At 41.8% G+C, this 22,493-nt stretch overlaps 1 protein-coding gene across 4 annotated transcripts in view; it reads right to left on the reverse strand.

The window, feature by feature from the left end:
- Positions 1-22,493, reverse strand: part of LOC146805091 (CTP synthase 2) — a 1,453,753-nt gene that overhangs the window by 390,582 nt on the left and 1,040,678 nt on the right. For all 4 annotated transcript variants that reach the window (XM_085622227.1, XM_085622228.1, XM_085622229.1 and 1 more), the window contains one exon: positions 22,205-22,260. In XM_085622227.1, coding sequence (XP_085478353.1) covers positions 22,205-22,260 — 56 coding nt within the window. The remainder of the gene's footprint in view (positions 1-22,204; positions 22,261-22,493) is intronic.

Here is a 22,493-nt window from a genome sequence, read left to right on the forward strand (position 1 = left end):
ACACATTCTGGTCCTGAATGTGCCAGCTAAACTTCTCTAGGACTGCCTGAAAGTTATATTTGGAAGCCCAGGGAACCTGTGGCACCTTAAATTACAGAAAGCAATTGCCTCTTCCAAATCAAAGCATCAGCGTTACAATCTGATGCTGTCCACTGTATGGCCTGGAAAAGGGACACCAAAAGGCAACTGCAAATAACTTCATACCAGCAGAACATTTTCTCTAAAAGTCCTCTGGAATCGTGCTCCCCTTGAACGGCTCCTATTTGGTAGGGAAGCCACAATCATATCTATCATTGGCCATCAACAGATGAGTGTGCAGAGACATTTTGTACATGTGCTTGCTGGGTCTACCAGTTACTGACTTACATCCGTCATGGGCCCATCCAGGAAAGAAGGGAAAGTGCAGATTATGCAACTTAAAGCACACTCTTGAAGGCTTCAGGAGGTCCCTGCTGAAACCAATTTATTTGCCATTTCGCACTTGCCTTAAGACCTCATGCTATGATTCTCCCAAACCGACATAAGAACTCTATTGAGGTGCAGAAAATATGTTAAGGAACTCAGAGTTCAATTTTGACTCTGAACCACTGATCCCCAGCCCATCACCTTTACCCAAAAGCTAATAACGGACTACTGCATGCAGAAATCTTGAATTGGGAAATCAGTGTGGCAAGGGGCAGTAATACAATGAGTAAGATGGTGACCATTGACTCGATTTTGAATACACAAGTCTATTTTAGTGCTCCCACGCAGTTACAGGGTAGGGAGGGCATGTTTTTGCTCTTCACCTGTTTTTGCTCTTCTCAGTGCAGAGTAAGCTGGAAAATACTATGTGGAATACGCACTTGGTACCATTCAGAGGGTTGAGACTGCTTTTGCCAGAGAAATGTGAAGAATGTACAGCTCTGCCTCTAAGCAAAAACCTCACAGGTGACCCTGCTAATTAACCAGACAGGTAACAATTTAACACAGATGATTGAGGCAGTCCGTGAGTTGGGAGAGTTCGGGGACTGGATAAAGACTGAAAGAGTCCCCCGGTCTGAGACCTGTACAGATAATATTAGGGTATCCCGGAGAGATATGTTTATGGCCTTGTTGAAGGATGGAGTGAAGAAAGAACAGATAGATGGAATAGAGACCCAGAGTCAGTAGGAGATGTATCGGAAGTGAGGGCTGGACAAGAAAGAAGAGAGTAGAAAGGTGAATAAACAGGACTAGAAGCATGTGAGTCAAAGAAAGTTAGAGAAGGAGGAAGAAGAAAAAGAGAAAGAGAGAGAGAACTACCCATTTAAAAGTGAAGGCAATAAAAGACTCAAACAATGAATGGCTAATTAAGAATAGGAGGGAGGAGGAGTTTCCCCAGGAGTATGACAGTTGTTTCCCGAATTTGACTTGGGTGAAAGCTGACAGATTGAAGGCAGATCAGGAAGTAGGCCAAACTACGGTACAGAGAAAGCTCTCAATGATAATAGACCCTATGTTGACATAGAAATTTATTGGAACATTTTTAATGTTCAGATGGCCCGAGCGCTAGTAGCCACCGAAGCGGAGGCCACTTCGATATATGGAAACCAAAAAAAGTTTAAAGGACAGAACATCACCATTACGGGTTTGGGTGGAAAAAAAACACCGGCTGTGCAAACCAAGGTCCAAATGAAAATAGGGAGAATACCAAAAAGAGAGTACACTGTATTGATAGTTCCCCTCTCCGAATATATTATTGTAAACAATATTTTGAAGAGACTGACTTCATATTTGGAGGACGGGTGCTATCAATTTGGATCAAAAGATACATTTCAACTGCAACACTGAGGGTGGATCATTTAAAGATACCACAGTGAAGGTTCCCTAGCCTCCAAGGTGGTTCACTTAAAGCAATACCAGATCCCGGGAGGGCAGGATGAGTTAGGCAAAACCATATTGGATCTGGTAGAGGGAGGAGTGGTGACACTAGTCACTAACGCCTGGAATAATACTGTGTGGCCCATTCGCAAATCAGATGGTAGCTGGAGGATGGCCGGTGATGACTGAGAATTTATTAACTATACACCTCCCTTGAATGCTGCTGTCCCAGATACTGTTACCTTAATTGGGAGAATACAGAGACATAAGCGGACATGTTACACGACAATTGACATCGCTAATGCCTTTTTCACATTGCCGATAGCCCCTGAGAATCAAGTGCAATTTGCATTTTCCTGGCAGGGAAGGCAGAATACATTTTTGAGACTCCCAATGGGCTATTTGCATAGCCCCACCATCTGCCAACAGCAGGTGGCAGAACACATGTATGAGGTAATAGTCATTCCACAGGTGAAGCTTTCTCATTACATTGATGATGTGATGATTCAAGGAAAAACACAAGAACAAGTGCAGACTCAACTAAATAGACTTGCAGAAAACTTACGGGCCAAAGGGTGGGAGATTAATCCCAAAGAAGTGCAGGGACCCTCACAAAGTGTGAAATGTTTAGGAATCCAATGGAATCCGGGTCATAGGGAGTTGTTGCCACAGGTGAGACAAAAGATACTGGAATTTGCCACCCTTCGTAATAGGCAGGAACTTCAGTGGTTCATTGGACTGTTCATCTTCTGGAGACAGCACATCCCTTATTTAATCAGATTTTGACCCCCTTGTACAAAGTGACTCGAAAGAAACATGAGTTAGAGTGGGGAGAGCAGCAGCAATGTGCTTTTGAGTTAGCAAAGGAGGCTATACAACATGCCTTAGATCTGTGTCCAGTACAGGAGGGAGTCATTGAGTTAAATGTGACGGGCCATGGGCAGTAAGCCAATTGGTGTATGTGGCAAAGAAGAGGGTGCACCTAGAGTTCTGGATTAAAAGGTTTCCAGACGTTAGAGAGTGATATACGCCATACAATGAACAATTGCTGCCATGTTACTGGGCTCTGGTGGATGCTGAGCAAATGACAATAAGGCACAATGTGATTTTGAGACCCGAGATCCCTATAATGCAGTGGGTAATGAGTTCACCTAAAACCGACAGAATAAGGCATGCACAAGAGGCAAGTATAATGAAATTTGAAATTGTAAATACAGGATAGGGCTCGAGTGGGTCCAACAGGAACTGCAGTTCTACATGAGCATAGCACAGACTCCTGTGGATGTTACAGGATTTGCCAGAGGTGAGAGAATCTCCAATGAAGTGGGGTGAGCCATTTGCGACACTGTTCCCCAAGGATAGGAAGCATATATGGTTTACCAATGGCTCAGCCAAATATGTGGGTGCAAACAGATTTTGGAAGGCAGTGTCATACAATTCTGTGACAAAGAAGCTGCTTTCCAGCACCGGAGAGGGAAAGAGCAGCTAATATGCAGAGCTGTATTCTGTATATCAAGTCTTGAAAGAAGAGTTGCCTGGGAAATGTCACATTTATACAGATTCATGGTCCACTACCAATGGGTTTGCCACCTGGCTTCCCACGTAGCACGCACACAACTGTCAAATACATTCTAAGGAGGTGTGGGACAAGGATTTGTGGCATGAAATTTGGGAACTGTTACCATGAAGTACGGTTACTGTGTATCATGCAGATGCCCACTGTCCCACGGACTCATTTGAATGATAGTTTAATTCCCTTACAGATGAAAAGGCCAACATTTCAGAAGCAGAAGTGGCAATGCAGGACTCAGATTTGGTGGGGATGGCTAATTGGGCTCACCAAAAATGTGGCACCTGGGAGAGAAAGCCACTGAACGGTGGGCAGAGATCGGAGGGATGCACATTGCCCTAGACTTGATAAAAGATGTGATGATGCAATGTTCTATTTGTCAACACGCTCAGCAGAGATCAGTCACGCAAATGGTTAGGGGACAGTTGGGAAGAGGAAATTTCAGGCACAGATATGGCATATTGATTACAATGGGCCCATGTCAAATAGTCGAGGATGTCAATAGGCAGGCACAGTGGTGGATACATACTCGGGCTTTCTGATAGAGCTTCCATGTATACGTGCTACTCGGCTGAATAAACTAAAAACGTTAGACTTGTTGATTCTGTACGATGGAATTCCACTGCAGATCCAAAGTGATAACAGATCTCATTTTAAAGGTAAGTTGCTGCAAGATTAATGTTTGCAGCACAATATAGAGTGGATTTATCATATTCAATATTACCCACAAGCTGCAGGATTGATTGAGTAAATGGATTGTTGAAATCGCAGTTGAGAAACTTGTGAGATGGGTCATTGAAAAATTGGTGAGATTATTTGAATTATAAATATTGAACAATAGACTCTTGGCCAATGCACAGACCTCTTTGATGTGGATGCTAACCCCAGCCTTACATAAACAACCTCATGTGGCAACCAACACAATCATATATTGGGAGACAACCCCAGGTGCTTTAGCCCCATAACCGGAGACTCCAAAGCTGCAGATCTTGATTTGCATCCTTTAAACTTGTACAGACTCAGACTTCCCACCCCCGTTAAGAAGGCCAGAAACCTAGGTATCATGTTTGATAACAAACTAGCATTTGGATACCAAATAAATGTGCTCACTTCATCCTCATTTAACACCCTGAGGATAATAGAAAAAATTCTCCCTGTCTAGAACAAAAAACGTAGAAAATGTACTGGTGGTAATAATTTACTACTTCTCAGATTTTTCATCTATGAATATGATTGAATGTTGGAATAACACTCTTCCTACCTCTCTGATTACTAAACTTAGCCAATCATTGCAAGCTGTGTGCGGCTCTGTCTAGAACAGTGCTCATTTTGGAACCGGGCAATGCAAGACCAAATAAGACCGCCATGATATCTGCCATGAACTTGTATTCAAGCAGAGAGTAACAACAGAAACAATCCTTATAAAGTGAGTAACTTTACTTAGTCATATAAAACAGAGGTAGCCGCCCAATACATTTTCAGTCTAGTTTTTTAGGACTTTTCGTAGGTGCCATCCACTTATGTGTGATATTGCCAGTTCCTGAGTATGTGTGATATCATGTTTATTCTGGTTTCCCCGTAATTGTTGCTTCCACCCTTGTCGTTGCTTGCACATCTCCCCACACCCTCCTGCTTTCCTGCTTCAACCGTCCCCCCGATACCTCCATCGTCGCTACTGCTTTTTTTTTTTGCTTTACGGTTTTCCATAGCCCGAAACTGATCCAAAGGTATTGGACCGCTTTACGTGCTCACCACCAATACATTACACAATAAAACATTCATTGTCGTAGGCAGGTGGAAAAGTAGGTGTTTTGCCCAGAATCACAGGATGTTGAACTGACACTGAGTCTTTTTCGCACCCCATGTTTAGTTCATTGTCTCGCCTCACCTCACATACGAAAAAAGCACTATAGTGTGGCCTGCTCTAGCTGCATCATAGCAATATTTTTAATGACTTTGAGCCATTCAGATGTGCTGCTAGACAACACAACATGGCTCAAAGACATTCACATTGATAAGGCCAATAGCTCGCAAATTGCCAAGACCTATTGGCTTTGCCAATGCTTGTTTAATCTTGAGATGATAACGGAATTGACTAGATATTTATGACTTGAAATAGTGAGTAGCTGCCGCTGAGTGTTATTGCCCTGCAATTTATAAGCTCTTATAGAGAGAATCGGCTCTCTTGGACAGCTCCTACAGCTCTGGCTTATTGACAACAGTTTATTTAATTCCTAATTACTTTGATTACATTATCCAGTTGTGGGTCGGGACACTGTTTCTCAGGAAAATGAAAAGGAATTCCATGTTATCTGGGTTGAGCTTCTAGGGGTATTCGAATAGCCATGTTTATGTTAGTTAGAAACCATTTTTCAGAGTTCTTGTATCCTTGTCTGAGCTAATTTTTATGTAGAGCTGGGTCTCATCAGCATAATGATATATATTTAAACCTAGAGCTTTGATGTTTTTCATTCCATGATTCAAATATAGATCAAATAGGGTTGGGGCTAAAATGGAATCGTGTAGCCCTTCTTGTTGGGATGGCGACAATCACATGAGAAGTGACCCACTTAACAGTATAGAATCTTATCCATTTTAGGATGGTACCATTCAGTGTCATTAATTTCTAAAGTATATTAAGGAAGGTTTTATAGAGAAGCGTTTTAAATGCTGCAGTGAGTTTAAGTAGAATTAGGAGGTAGATTCTACGTTATCTAGTATTTTGAGGGCTTTGAATGACAGAAGAGATTTTCATTTCATTGCTAACCGATCTATGAAGCCAGATTGGTTTAATCTAGTAAATTTTTAGCTTTAACGTGCACTTTTCATAGATTGTTGACCATACTATCTATTGTTTTGCTTAAAAAATTAAGTCTAGTCACTGGTCTAAAACCTGCTGAGCCCTTCTACATCTGCTGAAGATTTTTTCACTAGGGGTTTTACATGCCCTTTATTACACATTAAGAAAATGTTCCTTCAACTAGGGAATTTTAAATAAGTTTGGTCTACTGAGGGCAGATGTGGTTCACTGTGATTTTAGTTTAAGAGACTGCGATGGGGGTCATCATCGTGTGAAGGTTTTCCTAGGATTATTAGGTTTTTTTTCTATTGTGTAAATTGACATTGGCTCAAAGGATTCTCAGTTAGCCATAAACTTTCCTTTTAGGTTTGAGTTAGAGAAACTACTCTTAGACACTAGGCTGTAGAAGTGTGTCTTTTGGAAGAACAATTTGCAAGAATGTTTTACTTATATGCCTTCCTGGCTTATTGTAGAGCTTCTAAATGTGGATAGATTTTTTTTTTTTCAGATCCCTTCCTGTTTTCTCACATATTTTTTCTCACTATTTCCATAATTTAAAACCATTCTGCTGATTGTTTTAGGTCTAGCCTGAGAAAACACATGCACTGCCGCCTGTGAGACATTTTGTTGCCTTAAAGCTTAGAGCTCACACATTACTCATCATTTCCTTGCTTCACATTAGTCAGTTCATGCCCACTTCCCTTCCTCTGTGTTACTCTGACCTTCTCCTGGAGGATGGCCCAAGTACTGCTTCCCCAGTATCATTAAAGGGCTTGTTCACTTTTTTAATTTAGTTTCAGCAATCCATAGGAAGAAATATGTTGCAGGCAGTCCATCCCCCACCCATCGCTCGTTGCTGCATACATTGACCCCATACCTTCCAACTATCCGGAATTGTGTTGTTGCTTACCCCATCCATTCCCCTGTTGCATTTCTTTGTTGCTTGCCCCATCCCACCCACCATCTGCTTCATTCTGTTATTGTTTGTCCTCGTGTCTCCAACCCCCTCCCACATTCCGTTGTGGAATGCCTCCACCCCTCCCATACCCTCCTTCATTCCATTGGTGTGACGTGCCCCATCCCTCCAACACCCCATATTCCATTGTTTTGTTTGCCCCAGTTTCCCAGCTCCCTGCCCTGTTGTTGTTTGCCCCATATCCCTGCCTTTTTCTGCAGTCGTTGCTGGATTCTTCCCCACCCCACTATCCCTTTTTACTGCTTGCTTTGCTCTGTGACCTGCACCTCCATTGTTGCTTAACACTTCCTACCGCCCACCAGAAAAAAGTGCTATGAAGCAGCCAGTGATGGCCGTGCCGTAGCAGTACTTTTCATCTCCCGCCCCTTCCTCCATAGTTGCTTGGCTCGTACACCCACCACCTCCCCCATTATTATTCGACTTAAGTGGCAGCCGGCATGGCCGGCAAAAAGAAAGAAAAAACGTACCTCCTCGCTGCATCTCTCCTCTGTCGTCAGGAAGCACCCAGGCTCACCTGACCAATCACAATGCTGCAATGCAGCGTTGTGATTGGTCTGAGCACCGTGGTTCAGCGCTCCACCAGGTAATGGGAGCCTGGCCATGTTCTCCACACAGGTTGTAATGCAGCCTAGGTGGAGAACTTGCAAAGTGTGCGTGACTGGTCGGCCCGAGACTGCTGGCCAAACATTCTTGTGCACTTACAGAGTGCCCACCACTCTTCCCCTGCTCCTTTGTCAGCAGAGCAGCCCGCCCCATAAAACTGCTGCAGCAGGAACAAATAAAATGATAATAACATCAAGTTATTATCATATTATTTTTCCTTTTTTTACTGCTGCAATCTAGTAGGGCGACGCTCCTCTGGCTTAGCGGAGGAGCCGCCATTGTTTGATTTATATATCCTAGCATGATATAGAGACCGTGGCTGTTGTACTGGCATTGATCAGCCATCATGATGTATTTTTTTACTTGTATTTGTGTCTCCTGATTTGGCATTCTTCCCATCTTTGGCCCATGCAATACCTCAGGCTAGTTTTCTATGGGAAGCATATATGGGCTTGGCCCTGGGTAACCACGAAAGACCGGCTGACTCCATGGTCAACATCTGATTAGATTTCAGTAACATTAAGGGACGCGTGTGGTTCCCACAAGCACATCGCTGTCTGCCCACATCCCTGCAAACATCGTTACACCAATATGCTGCTTTGCAGCACATCTTACAGTGCGCCATCCACCTACCCTCACATGCAGAGGGAGTACAAAATATATATGTGTCAGGCATGCAGCTAAGTGAAGAAAAAGGTGTCAAGTTAATTACCCATCATTTACTGCTGCTGAGAAGAACACCTGGTAGCTTGTGATATGTAAATGACAAGGGGCAATGATTATTTGATTTATTTAATTAATCATCGGTGACAATAAAACCGAATGCAGCCAGCAACATGCACACCACTGCATAAATTATACAATTCTGTGGACTAAATGTTGGATTTTATGATTACAACATGTGATATTTTTAAAGTTCTCTGTCACAAGAATAAGAGTATTTTGTTTCCAGTGGCCTGAACCGCTTACATAAAATATCAAATAAGACAATGGGAGGACTTTAATAGTGCATTGTGTGATCTATGTTTTCCCGTTTAAGAGAGACTGCTGAGGAGGTGCAGAACATGTTGAAAGTTGTTTTCTCAGTGGGGCCTTATGCTATGTTTAGATTGTCCACAAAAAGGTATTTGCTGCGTAGCCACTGGACCAACATTCGCCGTTATCACGTCGACTTGGGGTGCTCACTGCACACGTTAATGCGCTCTCAATAATTTGATTAGACAAAAGATCAACTAAAATGTCAATTTTCTCTGCCATTTAGTACAGAATGTTGTGTGAAATTGTGTGTCTGACGAATTTTGTAACAGAAAAGGCCCATAAAATGCACCACCAACTATCAAATCAACTGTCCTAGGGTTATCTGAGATTCAAGATCATGTTTCTGTTAGAAGAAATAGAACCACAGCCAACCTAATAGGCCTCGCCTGTGCGAGATCTATTGGCCTTTTCAATGTTTTTTAGCTATATTGTACAGCAGGGCAGCTGCTGTGAAGCATGGCCATAAGTTAAACCAGCATTTGTAATGCAATAGGTCTCGCATTTGTCAGAGTTAGCTCTATTGGCATTGTAAATTGCAGTGTCTTTATCTGCATAGGAAATCAGTGGCTTCATATGTTGCAACAAATAAACTGAAATACTATGGTAGAATGTAAGACATAGAAATATGTCTAACAAAGCCTAAATGTGCAGTGTTTGTGACTCTCAGGAATGAATGTGTTCACTGCACACTTCTCGATGTGTACATGCAGTCTGTGTTTTCATCATTATCGTTATCGTATGCAGTCGCGAGTATTATTCACGTTATTGACCTTGTCAGTAGAGATGGGCGCACAAATTATTGTAGCTGCTGTATTTGTCCACTCAACACACTTTCTTTCAGTGCAACAAAAACTGACTGACAATGAGTTATGTTATGCGCGAGCCCGACAATGTCATAGACCATCGTAATGAAAATATAGCATTGAAAATACACATTTCCCAAAAATAAATTGTATGTGCTTTTATCCTAATTGCATCAGAGATCTGTATTTCACATTGAACAGAGAGCTGAATAAAGCAATTTGGAATTGAACATTCATGGCTAAAAAAAATTTTTTTTAAATGCCCATTTGCTCCTTGCTGGGGCATGAGGTGGTGGTGGTGGGAATACAGTCCAGCCATAAACAAGGGCATCTATTAACATGAATGGACCACATTAAGAATTCGCCACACACCTTATGTTTTCATTGAGGAAGTTTTACCTAGTCCCCCCTTTCACACACTTTCGTCCCACTACTGACTTTCGAGGTTGACAGACTGAGCACAGGCTGCCCACCGAGTACTTTACAAAAAAGCACTAGCTACTTACCCAACCAAGACTGCTTCGTGGCTTGCACGTCTTTTAATAGGACAAGTGGCCAGACAGCCTAGGATTTAAAAACAGAAACATTTTGCTCCAGCCACGCCTCTTCCTCGGAAAGAACCAATGACAGCACATCCAGTAGTTTAATTAGACATGCCTGGCAACAGAAAGTTTGCTGTTGGGCTGAACCTTGTCCAGGTATCAGCCCTGAAGGTACAGCCCTTTCCCTCCCAGGAGCGTCCTCTGCCTTCCCTGGCAGCCAGGGGGACGGATGGTGGCCCGGATTCTGTGACGCAAGCTCCATGTGTCCCGCTGGCTGCGCACTCTGCAGTAACCTGAAGAAGATGGGAAGAGCAGGGAAAGGCAGCGCTGTGAGGTGGCAGTGTCTGCTGTTCTCATGTTATCCATCTGCGAGAAGTGGTCACCCTGAGCTCTCGCAGCCTTGACATCTCTCACAGCAACTCTCACCTAATGATGATCTCCCAGGAAACACTTGAGAGTATGTACTGTCAGACTTAAGATTCCTTAACAAATTCTGAAACGGAGATTTGAGTTACACCTTTCTCCTCCCTTGAAGGGTTGTCTTGTGCTTTTTTAAACTATAAATACACAATATAAAATAAAATCCCATCAAACTAACGGCCGCCATTGTCCCGGCTGCTTTGAAAGTGAGAGCGAGCATGGCGCTCCAAATGTAAGCAAAGCAAGTCGTCGTGCCTAAGGTAGGAAAAACTCAATAAATAAAATAGTACACGTACAGTGTAACAACCAAATAAAGGGGCAAGTAGCCATGGGATGATACAAATGATGACATGGTTGAACTAAGGAGGGACTAAACAAGTTTATTTAGGAATCAGAAGACAGCATTAACGAAGGACAAAGACATAAGCCAATGAAAAATATGGGAGGGGGAGTGGGAGGGGCTTCTCTCCTGTACTAAACTACAACAGATCATCGCCAGAGCAGCACCTGCGCGCTGGCTCAGGCTCGACCTAAAAAAGCACTATGATCCGGTCCACGCTGGCTAGTTTACAGTGGTTAAAAAACACTGACAAAGCCAAATTGTGAAGCTATTTTGCTTTGTCAATGTTTTTTGCCTTGTTATAGTGCAGGACGACTGCTGGGCAGCATCATTAAAAGTTAAAAAAGGACTATGACGAGTCCAGCAACCTACTGGCTTTGCTATTCCTTGTTTTATATTCTCTCTCATGAGAACAGCAGGTGCTATTTCATTATGAGCTACACATGTGACTTTTATGGAGTCTCTCGTTAACTGGTTCGGCTCTTTACTATCCACCAGTAAGAGTAAATTACTTGTAATGTTTTCTCCAAGGGCTTTTGAGTCAATGTTTATAATTTTTCTGTATTTCATCTTAAGATCTATGTGTTGTTCTTTACAAGTAAACTGTGAGTAGGCTATTTGGAATCTGCATATGTTGATGATGGTCAAATTACTTTTTTGTGATTGTTAAATCCAGTCTGGAACGTATGTTATGAGTACAGTGGTTACATATTAAGAGAGATAGTTCTTTTTGAGAAATATGTCATGGGACTCAAACTGCGCTGCATTGTCTTTTCATAATTTCTTCACTTCTGATGTTTTTCTTATTTAAACATACTTGCCAAAAAGTATTACTGAATGTGTGTATACTATGACCATTGTCTCTTTCATTTTTGACCACTGATATTTTTGAAGAAATTATTCTTTTCTGATGATGAGCTGTTTTGAAAAACTTTATTAAGTAAATGATTTAATGACAAAATATGGCAACTTCTGTTCTAACATGCAATCAAAGAGAGACAGCTACAAAGGAACGTTTGGTTTTGCTTTATTTACATGGTCTAACCTTTCCTATACTAATACAGGAGTCATACCTATTTATGTAAGCGAATCTCCATTAAAAAACTAGAACAATGATGCAAACCTGTGAGAGGACTTAGGGAATTCAACAATGACGAATACTCCCACAAGCCATCAATTGACTTCATACACCATCAAATTAAAGAGATTTAAGAATTACTCCAAGAGGGCTTCAAACAAGGATGCATCGGCTGCAAGAAAGCAACTTTATGAAGAATACATCTCCACAGCCAACAGTAGCTTATCCTAAGCTACATAAAGATGTAAGGAAATCCCCCGGGATGCAAAATTTCTCACATTGAGAATGAAGTGTTGAACTGATCCAAACAAATGTTGTTACCTTCAACAAACGTTAAAAAAATTAGAGTTTAATATTCAGGACCCAACCCACTTTATCACAAAAAGTTCAACCATACCGCACTAACATTGGTCACCTTAGAGGTTGTGTGACTCAACAATATTCCACGGGATGAAGCCCTTGAAGCAATTGAGCTGGATGTATGACGTTACAACGCGTGCTGTTACAACGTGTGCTGTTACAATGAAACTTTTACAACGCAAGTGGATTTACAACGCTATGCCATTACAACGCAAGTCTTTACATCGACTTGCGCTAGATGGCGTGCTAACATTAGAAAAGTGTAATTTACTATTCCAACTCCAGTCCACTTAACAGTAGGGAAGGTGTTGGGATAGTAAACTACACTATTTGTAATGTTAGCACGCCATCTAGCGCAAGACTTGCGTTGTAATGGCATGCGTTGTAAATCCACTTGCGTTGTAACAGTTTCGTTGTAATGGTAGTGCGTTGTAAAAGTTGCGTTGTAAAGGTTGTTTACCATTGAGCTATAGTAAGGATTATAGGACAGGCCACAGCAGTATTGACAAATGTAATTGTTTCACTTTCTAAAACTGCCCTTAATAAAATAATTTCATGTTTCATGGAGAACTGATTTTGCAAGGCAAATGTCCCACTATGGGACGCTTCTTCGTTCCAGATGTGGCAATTCAGTACTTAGCTGAGCTTGAAGAAAGCTTAATATACACCAATAATCTACACGTGATCAACATCTCAGTATGGTACAGGTATATTGCTGACATTTGTTGTATTTAGACTGGAAAAACTGTGAACTTTAATATCTTCTTTATGTGGCTGAATGAACAATCATCTGACATGAAGTCCAATATGACCCATTACCAACACAAGAATAATTTCATATGCATTTAGATTATAAGACATGATATCAAACTTAGAATATCATGATTTACAAAACAGAAAGTTAAGAAACTCCCATTGCAATGAGATAGCTTCTGCACATGGCACCTCAGTGATAATGTTGCATATGGTCAATTTCTAAGATTTCAGTGCAATTGCAAAGATGATTATTTTAAGGATGCTGAATAATTGATGGATAAGCTGTAAAACAGAGGGTACATAAAAAAATAATTGAAGAGTTTGTGCAAGAGAGCATTGTTCACCCCTTGTGAGTCCATCCATTGAAAAAGAGTAAAATATGAAAAATACCTATTATCTGTGTGAGTACTTACTGCCCAAGTAGAAAACATTTTAAGAAAATAATTAACCAAAATTTGAACGTCCTAGCCACACTGGATTGCCGTCTCAAAAAACACTCTTCACAGAGCATAAAGGAATATATAATAAGGGTCTATACTTAACCATATGCAGTGACTCAAAAAGACCTCAAAGACGTCTGGAAGTTGCAATATGTTCAAGGAAACCAATGCTCTGTCTGTTAACAAACAATAAAGGGAACATAATATTCCCATGGTAATCAAATAATAACAGACTTTATGTTCTCAAACTGTAAGACTATGAACGTTGCTTATGACATCCTCTATCCCTGTGGCAAATTGTATATTTGAAAAACGAAATTCCCTGGTTCATTCATGTAAAAAAAGAATGCAGCAGGCTGGGCAAACCGAGCCTGTGGACTAACCCGAAAGGAAATTTGCCCTTCAATTTCCTGTTCTGATCTAGTGAATGCCTATCGAATGGGCAAGCTAGCACAGGTGCAAGGGAACTCGTCCATTGGACAATTGACAGCTAAATTCCTCTCTCTGAAGGAGGAATATTTATTTGAGGCTTTTCTAGACGATATCCATCCACCCCTGAAAAGGAAACTTTATGTTCAGTTTAGACTGGGCACCCTCCCGCTCCGCGCTTTTTCCGGTAAATGGACGGGCGCAGTCCGGAGGGAGTGCCCAGCCTGCAGTTGGGAGGATGAATCTGAGCTTCATGTTATCTTTTTTTGCCCAGCCTATAAATCAGCAAGGAAATCTTAGATTGTTCCTCTGTGCAGGAATTTAGGGTTTGCACACTGCGCAGAGGCATTCAGAGTTTTAAAATACGACACTGGCAGACCCATTGCATTTGCTGTATCGTAATTCTTGAACTCTATGTGGCGCAGGCGCTGGAAGTTTGTAGCTAAGACCAAACAGTAACATCATTAATTTTGTCCTCATCAATTGTAGGTCCCGCAAAGAATTTTTATGCTTCACTAGCTTCAATCCACAAAAAAACAATTAAGCCGGCATGTTTTTAGAAGTATAAGTCACTGTCTGTTTTTATTTAGTCATAACGTGTACTAAGGAACTGACATTGCATGGCTATTTTACATTATTAGACAATTTTATACTATTTGGACCTTGTCTGTTAATATTCATGGGCTTCTATCAGGGCTTTGTTCCATCAGCCAGTGCCTCTGTCTTTGTAAATTCTCAACCTATATGTGCTCAAGAATTATTGTATATAGGTGAGGTGTCATTCTATATTTGTTTCTACTGCTAGATCCATGTAGGTGCGTAACTAGATCCATGTAAACAAGTATGGTAACTACTGTATAATTTTTAAGTGACATGAATTTTAATGTACTGTTTTTCTATGCAAGCTTTTGTGGTCGCTCGACCGAAATAACGTTTTATGAAAGAAAGAAAGAAAAACGAATGAAGAGAATAGGAAGTAGCGCTGCGGCGGCTCTTGGTCCTTGGAGAGTGCGGCGCTGGTGGAAGCTCGAAGCGCTTAACAAGCGCTGACTGGGGTATATAAATACCATGCGCTCCATATACACTGGGATTCAGACAGCAGAAAGCGCTGTACTCATGCAGACTGAAGCACTGGAGGATTTGAAGTTTTGAATTGCCGGACTCAGAGTCCCAACGCAATAATGATGATGCAGTCCTTTATGGCCCTGAGACTCTGAAAGGATAGGGGGAAGCCAACAAGCCCTTGTAGAATACTTGGAGGCATGCAAGCAGATAGTCAGCAGCAGGCCAGCTCATCCAGACAAGCTGCAAAGTGGCAGTCCCTCCTGCAGCCCAGCAAACAGCAGGCAGAAGGCCAACACAGCACAGGAGTTAGCAAGAATAGCAATTTCTCCTGGCAGCACAGCAGTCCTGCTGGCAATGTGCAGATGTAGAGCCAGTAGCGTCTGGTTGCAAGTCCCACGCAGTGTCTGATTAGATGGGATCAGAGCAGTGCTTAATTTATAAAATAATAATTGCCAGGGCCTTGACCAGGAGGCCACTGCAGCTTGCACCACCCATTGCCCCTGCCATTGCTGCCAAAACAACTACTAACCATCGCTTTCACCTACAAGTGTGATGGTCCAGATTATTCCAGGTCCCCAAAGCTAAAGGTATAACTGGGGAGGCAGGTATTAGTATTTTTCAATTTATATTGTATTTCTAAACAACCGTTGTTCTGTTCATCTTTAAATGAGATGAGCAACGCCACCACATGGCAGACTGTCATAAGTGCGGTGTTGATAATTAAGTACCGGTGCCGAACACCGGAAACCAATTAAGTGATGGTGCTGAGCGTCTGAAGCCACCGGCTAAAATTAAGCACTGGACCAGAGCCCCAGTACTTGTACCCAAAAATGCCTTTGATGGAGGGGGTGGCTTCAAAAGAACTCTCTGAGGTGCACAAAGATCTCTTTTAGCCCAGCCCTGGCTCCAGACCATCAATAGGGGGTAAATCAGTTCTTTGTGTGAGGGCAGGACACAACCTATTCAAATGTAAGTGTGAACCACCTCTCCCTCATGCTGCCCAGGAAGACTATCAATATGCAGATGAATGCAGATATATCCAGTCAGACCCAGCCCTTCCTGTGTTGTGGCTGTCTGGAAAGAATGCACAAAGTGTAGCTGTCACCCAGACGTACCTTGGAAACAGGCTGCAAAGCACAAAGAGTTAAAAGCACAAGGAAATTCCCATTTTCTAAAAGTGCCATTTCTAAAATAGTAATATGAAATCAAATCTCATCAGTAAGTAGGATTTATCACTACCATTCTAAACATATCAAACATGGCAGCGCCACTCCTTTTTGATCAGTTATTACCACTTAAAAGTATGTAAGGGAATTTCCAGGGCTAGCCTGTGAGAGGAGTAGGCCTCACAACAGTGAAAACACGAAATAGGCTGTTTGTCACTACCATGACATGCAAAAAAGAAAGGTACATGTCCTACCGTTCACTTACACAGCACTCTCCCCATAGGGCTACCTAGGGCTCACCTTAGGGGTGACCTATGTGTAATAAAAGGGGAGTTTAAAGCTTGGCAAGTTGTTTTAAATGCCAAGTTGCAGTGGCAGTAAACTGCACAAACAGACCCTGCAGTGGCAGGCCTAAGACAGGTTTGAGAGGCTACTTCTGTGGGTGGCACAATCAGTGCCGCAGACCCACAAGTAGCATTTAATTTATAGGCCCTGGGTATATGGTAATCTACTACACTACTTTTCAAGGGACTTACACGTAAATCTAATGTGCCAATCATACCATGCTTGGGAGAGGGAGCACATGCACTTTAGCACTGGATAGTAGTGGTAAAGGGCCCCGAGTCCTAGCGCTAACAAAAACAAATGTCAGAAAAGAGGAGGAGGTAGGCATAAAGTTTGGGGATAACCCTGCAGAAAGGGCCAGGTCCAACAGTTCACCGAACTAAAAATTAGGCCCATAATCTCTTCACTGGGGGTGATTTTCTTCTTTCTACAAACTTGTTGAAATGCATTACTGTGTATGTGTAAATTATTATATTTCTGTTCTTCATTTTTACCCACTGATATTTCTTTAAGAAATTCACCTTTTCAGATGATGAACTGTTTTCCAAGACTTTTAAATTTTTTAATGGAACAACTGATTACAGCTTGTGTTCTAACACACAATCAGAAGAGGACGTCTAGTAAGTTACTTCTTTGTTTTCCTCAAGAATAATGAAATCATTCCTTCCATCATTTTTCGCATGGCAATTCTGCACAATTTTCGAACCGACGCCACTAATCAACTGGTACACAACGCCATTTTTGGACAGGTCAGTCCAAACGCTACTAAAGAATTACCATAAGCCAGCGCACATCTGCCCAGAACAAGTACAATGCACGTGGTGTAGCCCTTGAGCAGCAAGGTAGGATAGTAGGACAAAAGTACTCTTGTTAAAATCCGCAGGTTCCTGGACAATCAGTGCCGAAACAGGCACAGCAACAATATGCGAGCATAGCTAACACAAGAATGGACTTGTGTGTTGTATTTCATTCTTCATATAGTTTGTGTAATTTCATCTAGCCAAACGTTTAAAACATTTCTTGCCGAACAGGTGAATTCAGATAAGCAAAGAGGAATATTTTTTTTTTTAGATACATACCCATGACATTTACAATTATGTGTTTGCTTATACTGTCTTTGAAACAAAATAATGTGTTAGAATGAATAAAAAGGATGACGTTCCCAGCTGCAGGTGGGAGATAACATTAAAAAGGTAACTGTATTATATAGAATGGTGGTCATTGATGGCAGTGCAGTTTTATCAAGCTGCTTTGGGTGATCCTCATTAAATGCACAGATATTATACAGAGCATTTTAAAAGAAAGATTCTGGGTCTATGTACATGGTGAGTCATTCAGGTTCTCCAGCTCATGTAAGGATTTAATTGTTTATAGGAATTTCCTTGACTAATGAAATATTCTTTAATGTTATGCGCACTAAGGTCCCCAAAGATCTTTGCAAAAGCCTGGAAGAAGTGTGTTGCCAAGGTAAAACCACTTTAAAAGGCCACTATTCTCACTTGGCATCAATTTCGTCTGTTTTATGGTCATTTTCTAAACTGATATAGGTGAACCTTTTATTGTAAATGAAAGGTAAATATAGTAATTAATTTTTTGTCCCACATTGGATTCTAACGACTGATTGGTAGTAATTATTTTAACGTCACAGCAGAAAAACTAATTGCAAAAGTATCTGTAAAATTCAGGAACAGTCTCTGCCACATAAACAGGTGGGAAATGCAAACTAGTACTGGGAGAGAACACTTCTTCAACTATTGCTATTTCCCTAACAAGGGACCAGGTTCAGCAAACAGTAGGCCACAACATGTCCAGCCACATGGGTGACTTTTCAAATGGCAAAGCATGTTATATTTCTAAAACAATGTCTGTATGTATGCATGCATGTAGTATTTGTGCTTTGCCAACCTTGGCAAAAGGCAGTGGAGTTCTGCACAGTGTCAAAGGCAAGCATACATAGTCAAGAACTTTAACGCAATCCTAAACTGGATTATCTTTAAGGAGGCCTGATGTATACAGGGATGTTGTATTAGATCCTGGGTGCACAGATGGATGTTTTTTTCTGCTTTTTTACACTTCTTAGTCTCTAGTCTGGTGGTGTCCTCACTGAGAGTGTGCTGAGATCCACCAGAGATGATGCGCTTGTCTGCAAGATAAGCAGGATTGCTTGTCATGATGGCTTCATAAATGATGCACCTGGTTTTGAAGTTGGTGTGGCACGGATTAGAAATAGGTTAGAGCATTAGCCCCAGATTATCTGGGTGCAGCAAAATCAGACAGTTTTAACGGCTAAAAATCCAGCCTGTAAAAATCATATGAAGATCAGACTTAAAAAAACAACAAAGTATCAGCCTCTTCCCTTACCTCACCCACTCCTATGCCAAAGGTACAGCTTTTCCTGCTCTACCATGTCAGTCAATTTGCTCCCCTGCCTCTTTTAATGATTCGCACCTGCCCCACCTACCCCTCTCCCATTTGCCACCTGCAAATGGGAGAGGGAGGTGGTAAATAACAAACATTAATCCTCACAGACCTAGGAAACATGGTGGGAAATTTGACCCAGAAAAACCAGGACTGCATGGTTATTCCCCATTCTGTGGGTATTAATTTGTAATTATATGGTATTAGTGGGGTATTAACTCACAGGACCGGGGTTTCTGAGTGAAGAGTTTCCACTCCACCAGAACTAAGAAACCCAGGTGTGAGATTCGGCAAACAGTAAAAGTCGTTGATGCCGTTTTGGCTTCTCTCTTGAATTTGTGAAGCCTGTCTCGAGACAGAAGGGAGTAGCACCAGGCTATCTTCATGGCAATGATCAGGCAAAACAATAATGATCTCTAATAAAGACTGAAATGGTACCAGGTCTACCACATCATCTGACAAACATGCATGAAAAAACCTGCTGCGATTAGGTGTAGATCTTCATGCACAGTAATGAAGCTTTTCCAGTTGGAAAGGGAATAACAAAGAAATTGGGACCAGGCATGTCAAAGTATTTTCTGATCTCAAGCCCTGTGATTCGCAAAACTCACTTGGTTTGCAACCTGCAAATCTCTATTTGTTATCAATAAAGCCTATTTTATGAGTCTGAAAAAACGTTTTCTTACTCATTAAAAAGGTTGGGTGACCTACATCAAATCGCAATTTTTGAGTCGCATGATAGGGGCATTCTTTCCAAATTGCGATTCAGTAGCCTATGATTCAATGGTTTGGTCCTGAAATTCCAGTAGCAAACCATTGACCAGTTACAGACTCCTGAAAGGTGCTAACTGATTTGCAAAGGGCAAGGGGTGCCCTTGGGACCCATTCCCACTGGGAATCACATTGGCAGCCTCAGTAAGACGAGTCAGTGGTCTACGGATCCAGTGCCTGCTCCTTCTGAACTTTCCCAAATAAGAAGCTTCATCAGTTCCTGTTAGCAACACAGCTACCTTAAAAAAAGCTTCCTATTTCGAGATGCAACCACAGGGATGGTGGTCTGCTGTCCCTTGCAGGTCAAAATCCCTGTGCTGATAGCCAATCACAGGGGGTCTAACATTGAGACCTTCATCATGAATGTAAATTAGGCACGTCACTTTGCAAACCCATGATAATAGTGATTCTGTAACGCAACCCAATACAACATAGGTGAGATTTCAATTTCAGATTTAATTCGCAAAAATGTGATGCACTATTTGCGATTACTTTTTGAAAAATGAATTTTTTGTTTTATAATTATTACTTTTCTCATTAACAAAGCAAAAATACTCAGAAATCATGAATGTGCAATCATAGTGGAGGAGAAGTCTGTCTATATCATAGTTGGGCAGTAATCAGTCCGTACATTGCCAAAGGGCCTAGGAATACTGTTTGATCGTATATTCTTGTCCGCCAGCAGTGGAGAGTTCAAAAGAAGTACAGAAAGAACCTTAAAATGCAGAATCTTAAAATGGTTGTGATCATACATACATCAGGGTACAAACATGCACAACACAGGCCAATGTACCCAGGGCCGGCTTTAGGGCAGTGCGACTGGTGCGGCCGCACTGGGTGCTGACCTGTGAAGGGGGCGCTGTGACCTCAAGGAGACGCTGTGCTTGGCAATATCTCATGATAGGAGAATTGAGGGGCACTTGTGCACGTGGTAGTGAAAGAATCTGAGGAGGAGTCATGGGACGTGGGGGCACCAAAAGTGATTGTCGCACCGGGTGCCACCAGCGCTAAAGCCGGCCCAGAATGTACCCTTTACATTGCGTTTGCGGCATAAGAGACAAACAGACTTAGTCAGCTCTCTGGTATTGACCAGTCACGTTATCCAAATTTTGTCTGAGAACGCCCCAGAATTTTTCCGGTTTCGCCTGTGGAACTTGAAGCTCTGTGAATACCACTCCAGTTTCACCGCAATAAGCGGCATCTTTGGACCAGTCTTTTAAAGTGGGAGTCGGGTGCTTCACCCATGAACAAAGAAGTCGCTGTTGAGTCAGTAGCAGCACAGCCGCTATCCTCTAAGGAAGTAATCTCTTGGGACTGCCTTTGAGATCCTCTGTGGCCACTCATTTGGGGCCTTTGCACTGGCTTCCTATAAAGCCTTCTATTTAAGACCTTTGTTGTGGTTCACAAGGCCCCTAACCGGACTGGTGGCGGATATTTTAGGGCAAAGATTAGTTTCTATGCTCCTTCCAGATGTCTTCGCTCTGCCAATGCTTTTTTGGCTAGAATTCTTAGAATGTGACAATCTAGTGCCTGGAGGCAGATCCTTCTCTTTTCTGACCATCCGCCTGGAATAAACTGCCTCCTGAACTTCGGGCCATCTCAGTTACCTCCATGTTCAGAAAGAACCTAAAGACGTGGCTTTCACATCTCGTTTAAATCTGATTTTGTTGCCGGTACAGTGATTACAGAAGTGCAGAGCGCCAGGCACTCGCTGGAGTAACAGTGCACTATACAAATGTCCTTTCAGCCATACACCCATTCATTCATTTAAGTTGTCGATATGTGCATTAATAATCCTACCTATAGCCCTACCAATATCCTCCAAATTGGACCTTACTGGCAGACAATCACACGCTAACTGAAAAAAGCCATCAGGATCTGTGTAGCAGCATACACTTAGTACAAAGTAGGATGATCGACTGGGGACTTGTGAATGGAATCTTAGTAAGTTAGGGTCTTGAAACAGAGTGTATAGAGGAGGGTGCATCTTCAAAGACCAATCACTGGCTAACATGTATATTATAATTCACTGAATGTTCACCTATTCACTTTCGATCATGGGTCCTTCTGTAGTGACAGCAGCACTTCAAATTCCTTGCGTCACCCCCTATTCCTCAAATGTTGTGGTCTATTAGCAAAAGTAATGGTCACCACTACCCATGGTCAATATTTATTTTGCTTGATTGCATGCTCACATTTCGATGTAAACCCATGTTACTATGTTAAGTGCTCCGTTACCACTTTTGTTCTGATGCACCCTACACAAAAGGAATAAAATAGATGAGAAAATGCTTCAACTCAGCCTACAAAGTCAATGATGATTTTCATTTAGGTGTTCAAAGATTTATGATATCAAATATGATAATAGCAACAAAGAGCGTTCCTCTTATTTGATGCCATAAATTATTATTATTTAAAGTACCTACTAGAAGTAAGCCTTACCTCGTACCGGTGCCTGTGACGTTCTTCTATAACAGGAACATTGCCATAAAGTTTTCCTGGAAGAACAGACATATGTACATTAAACAAAATAACTACTCTCTTCAATATACATAGAATCTAAATGAATAAAAGACATGGATACTGGCAGTATACATTTAGGACTGATTTACTAACCCGAAGAACAGTATGTGATTTCATTCTGAGGGAGAGGTGTAAAAAAAGGTGTCCACTCCCACAAAAATCAAATTAGGATCCAACTCTACCCCCTCACAGATATGCACACTCTTTA

This window comes from Triturus cristatus, chromosome 8 (genome assembly GCF_964204655.1).
Source record: "Triturus cristatus chromosome 8, aTriCri1.1, whole genome shotgun sequence".
NCBI lineage: Eukaryota > Metazoa > Chordata > Amphibia > Caudata > Salamandridae > Triturus > Triturus cristatus.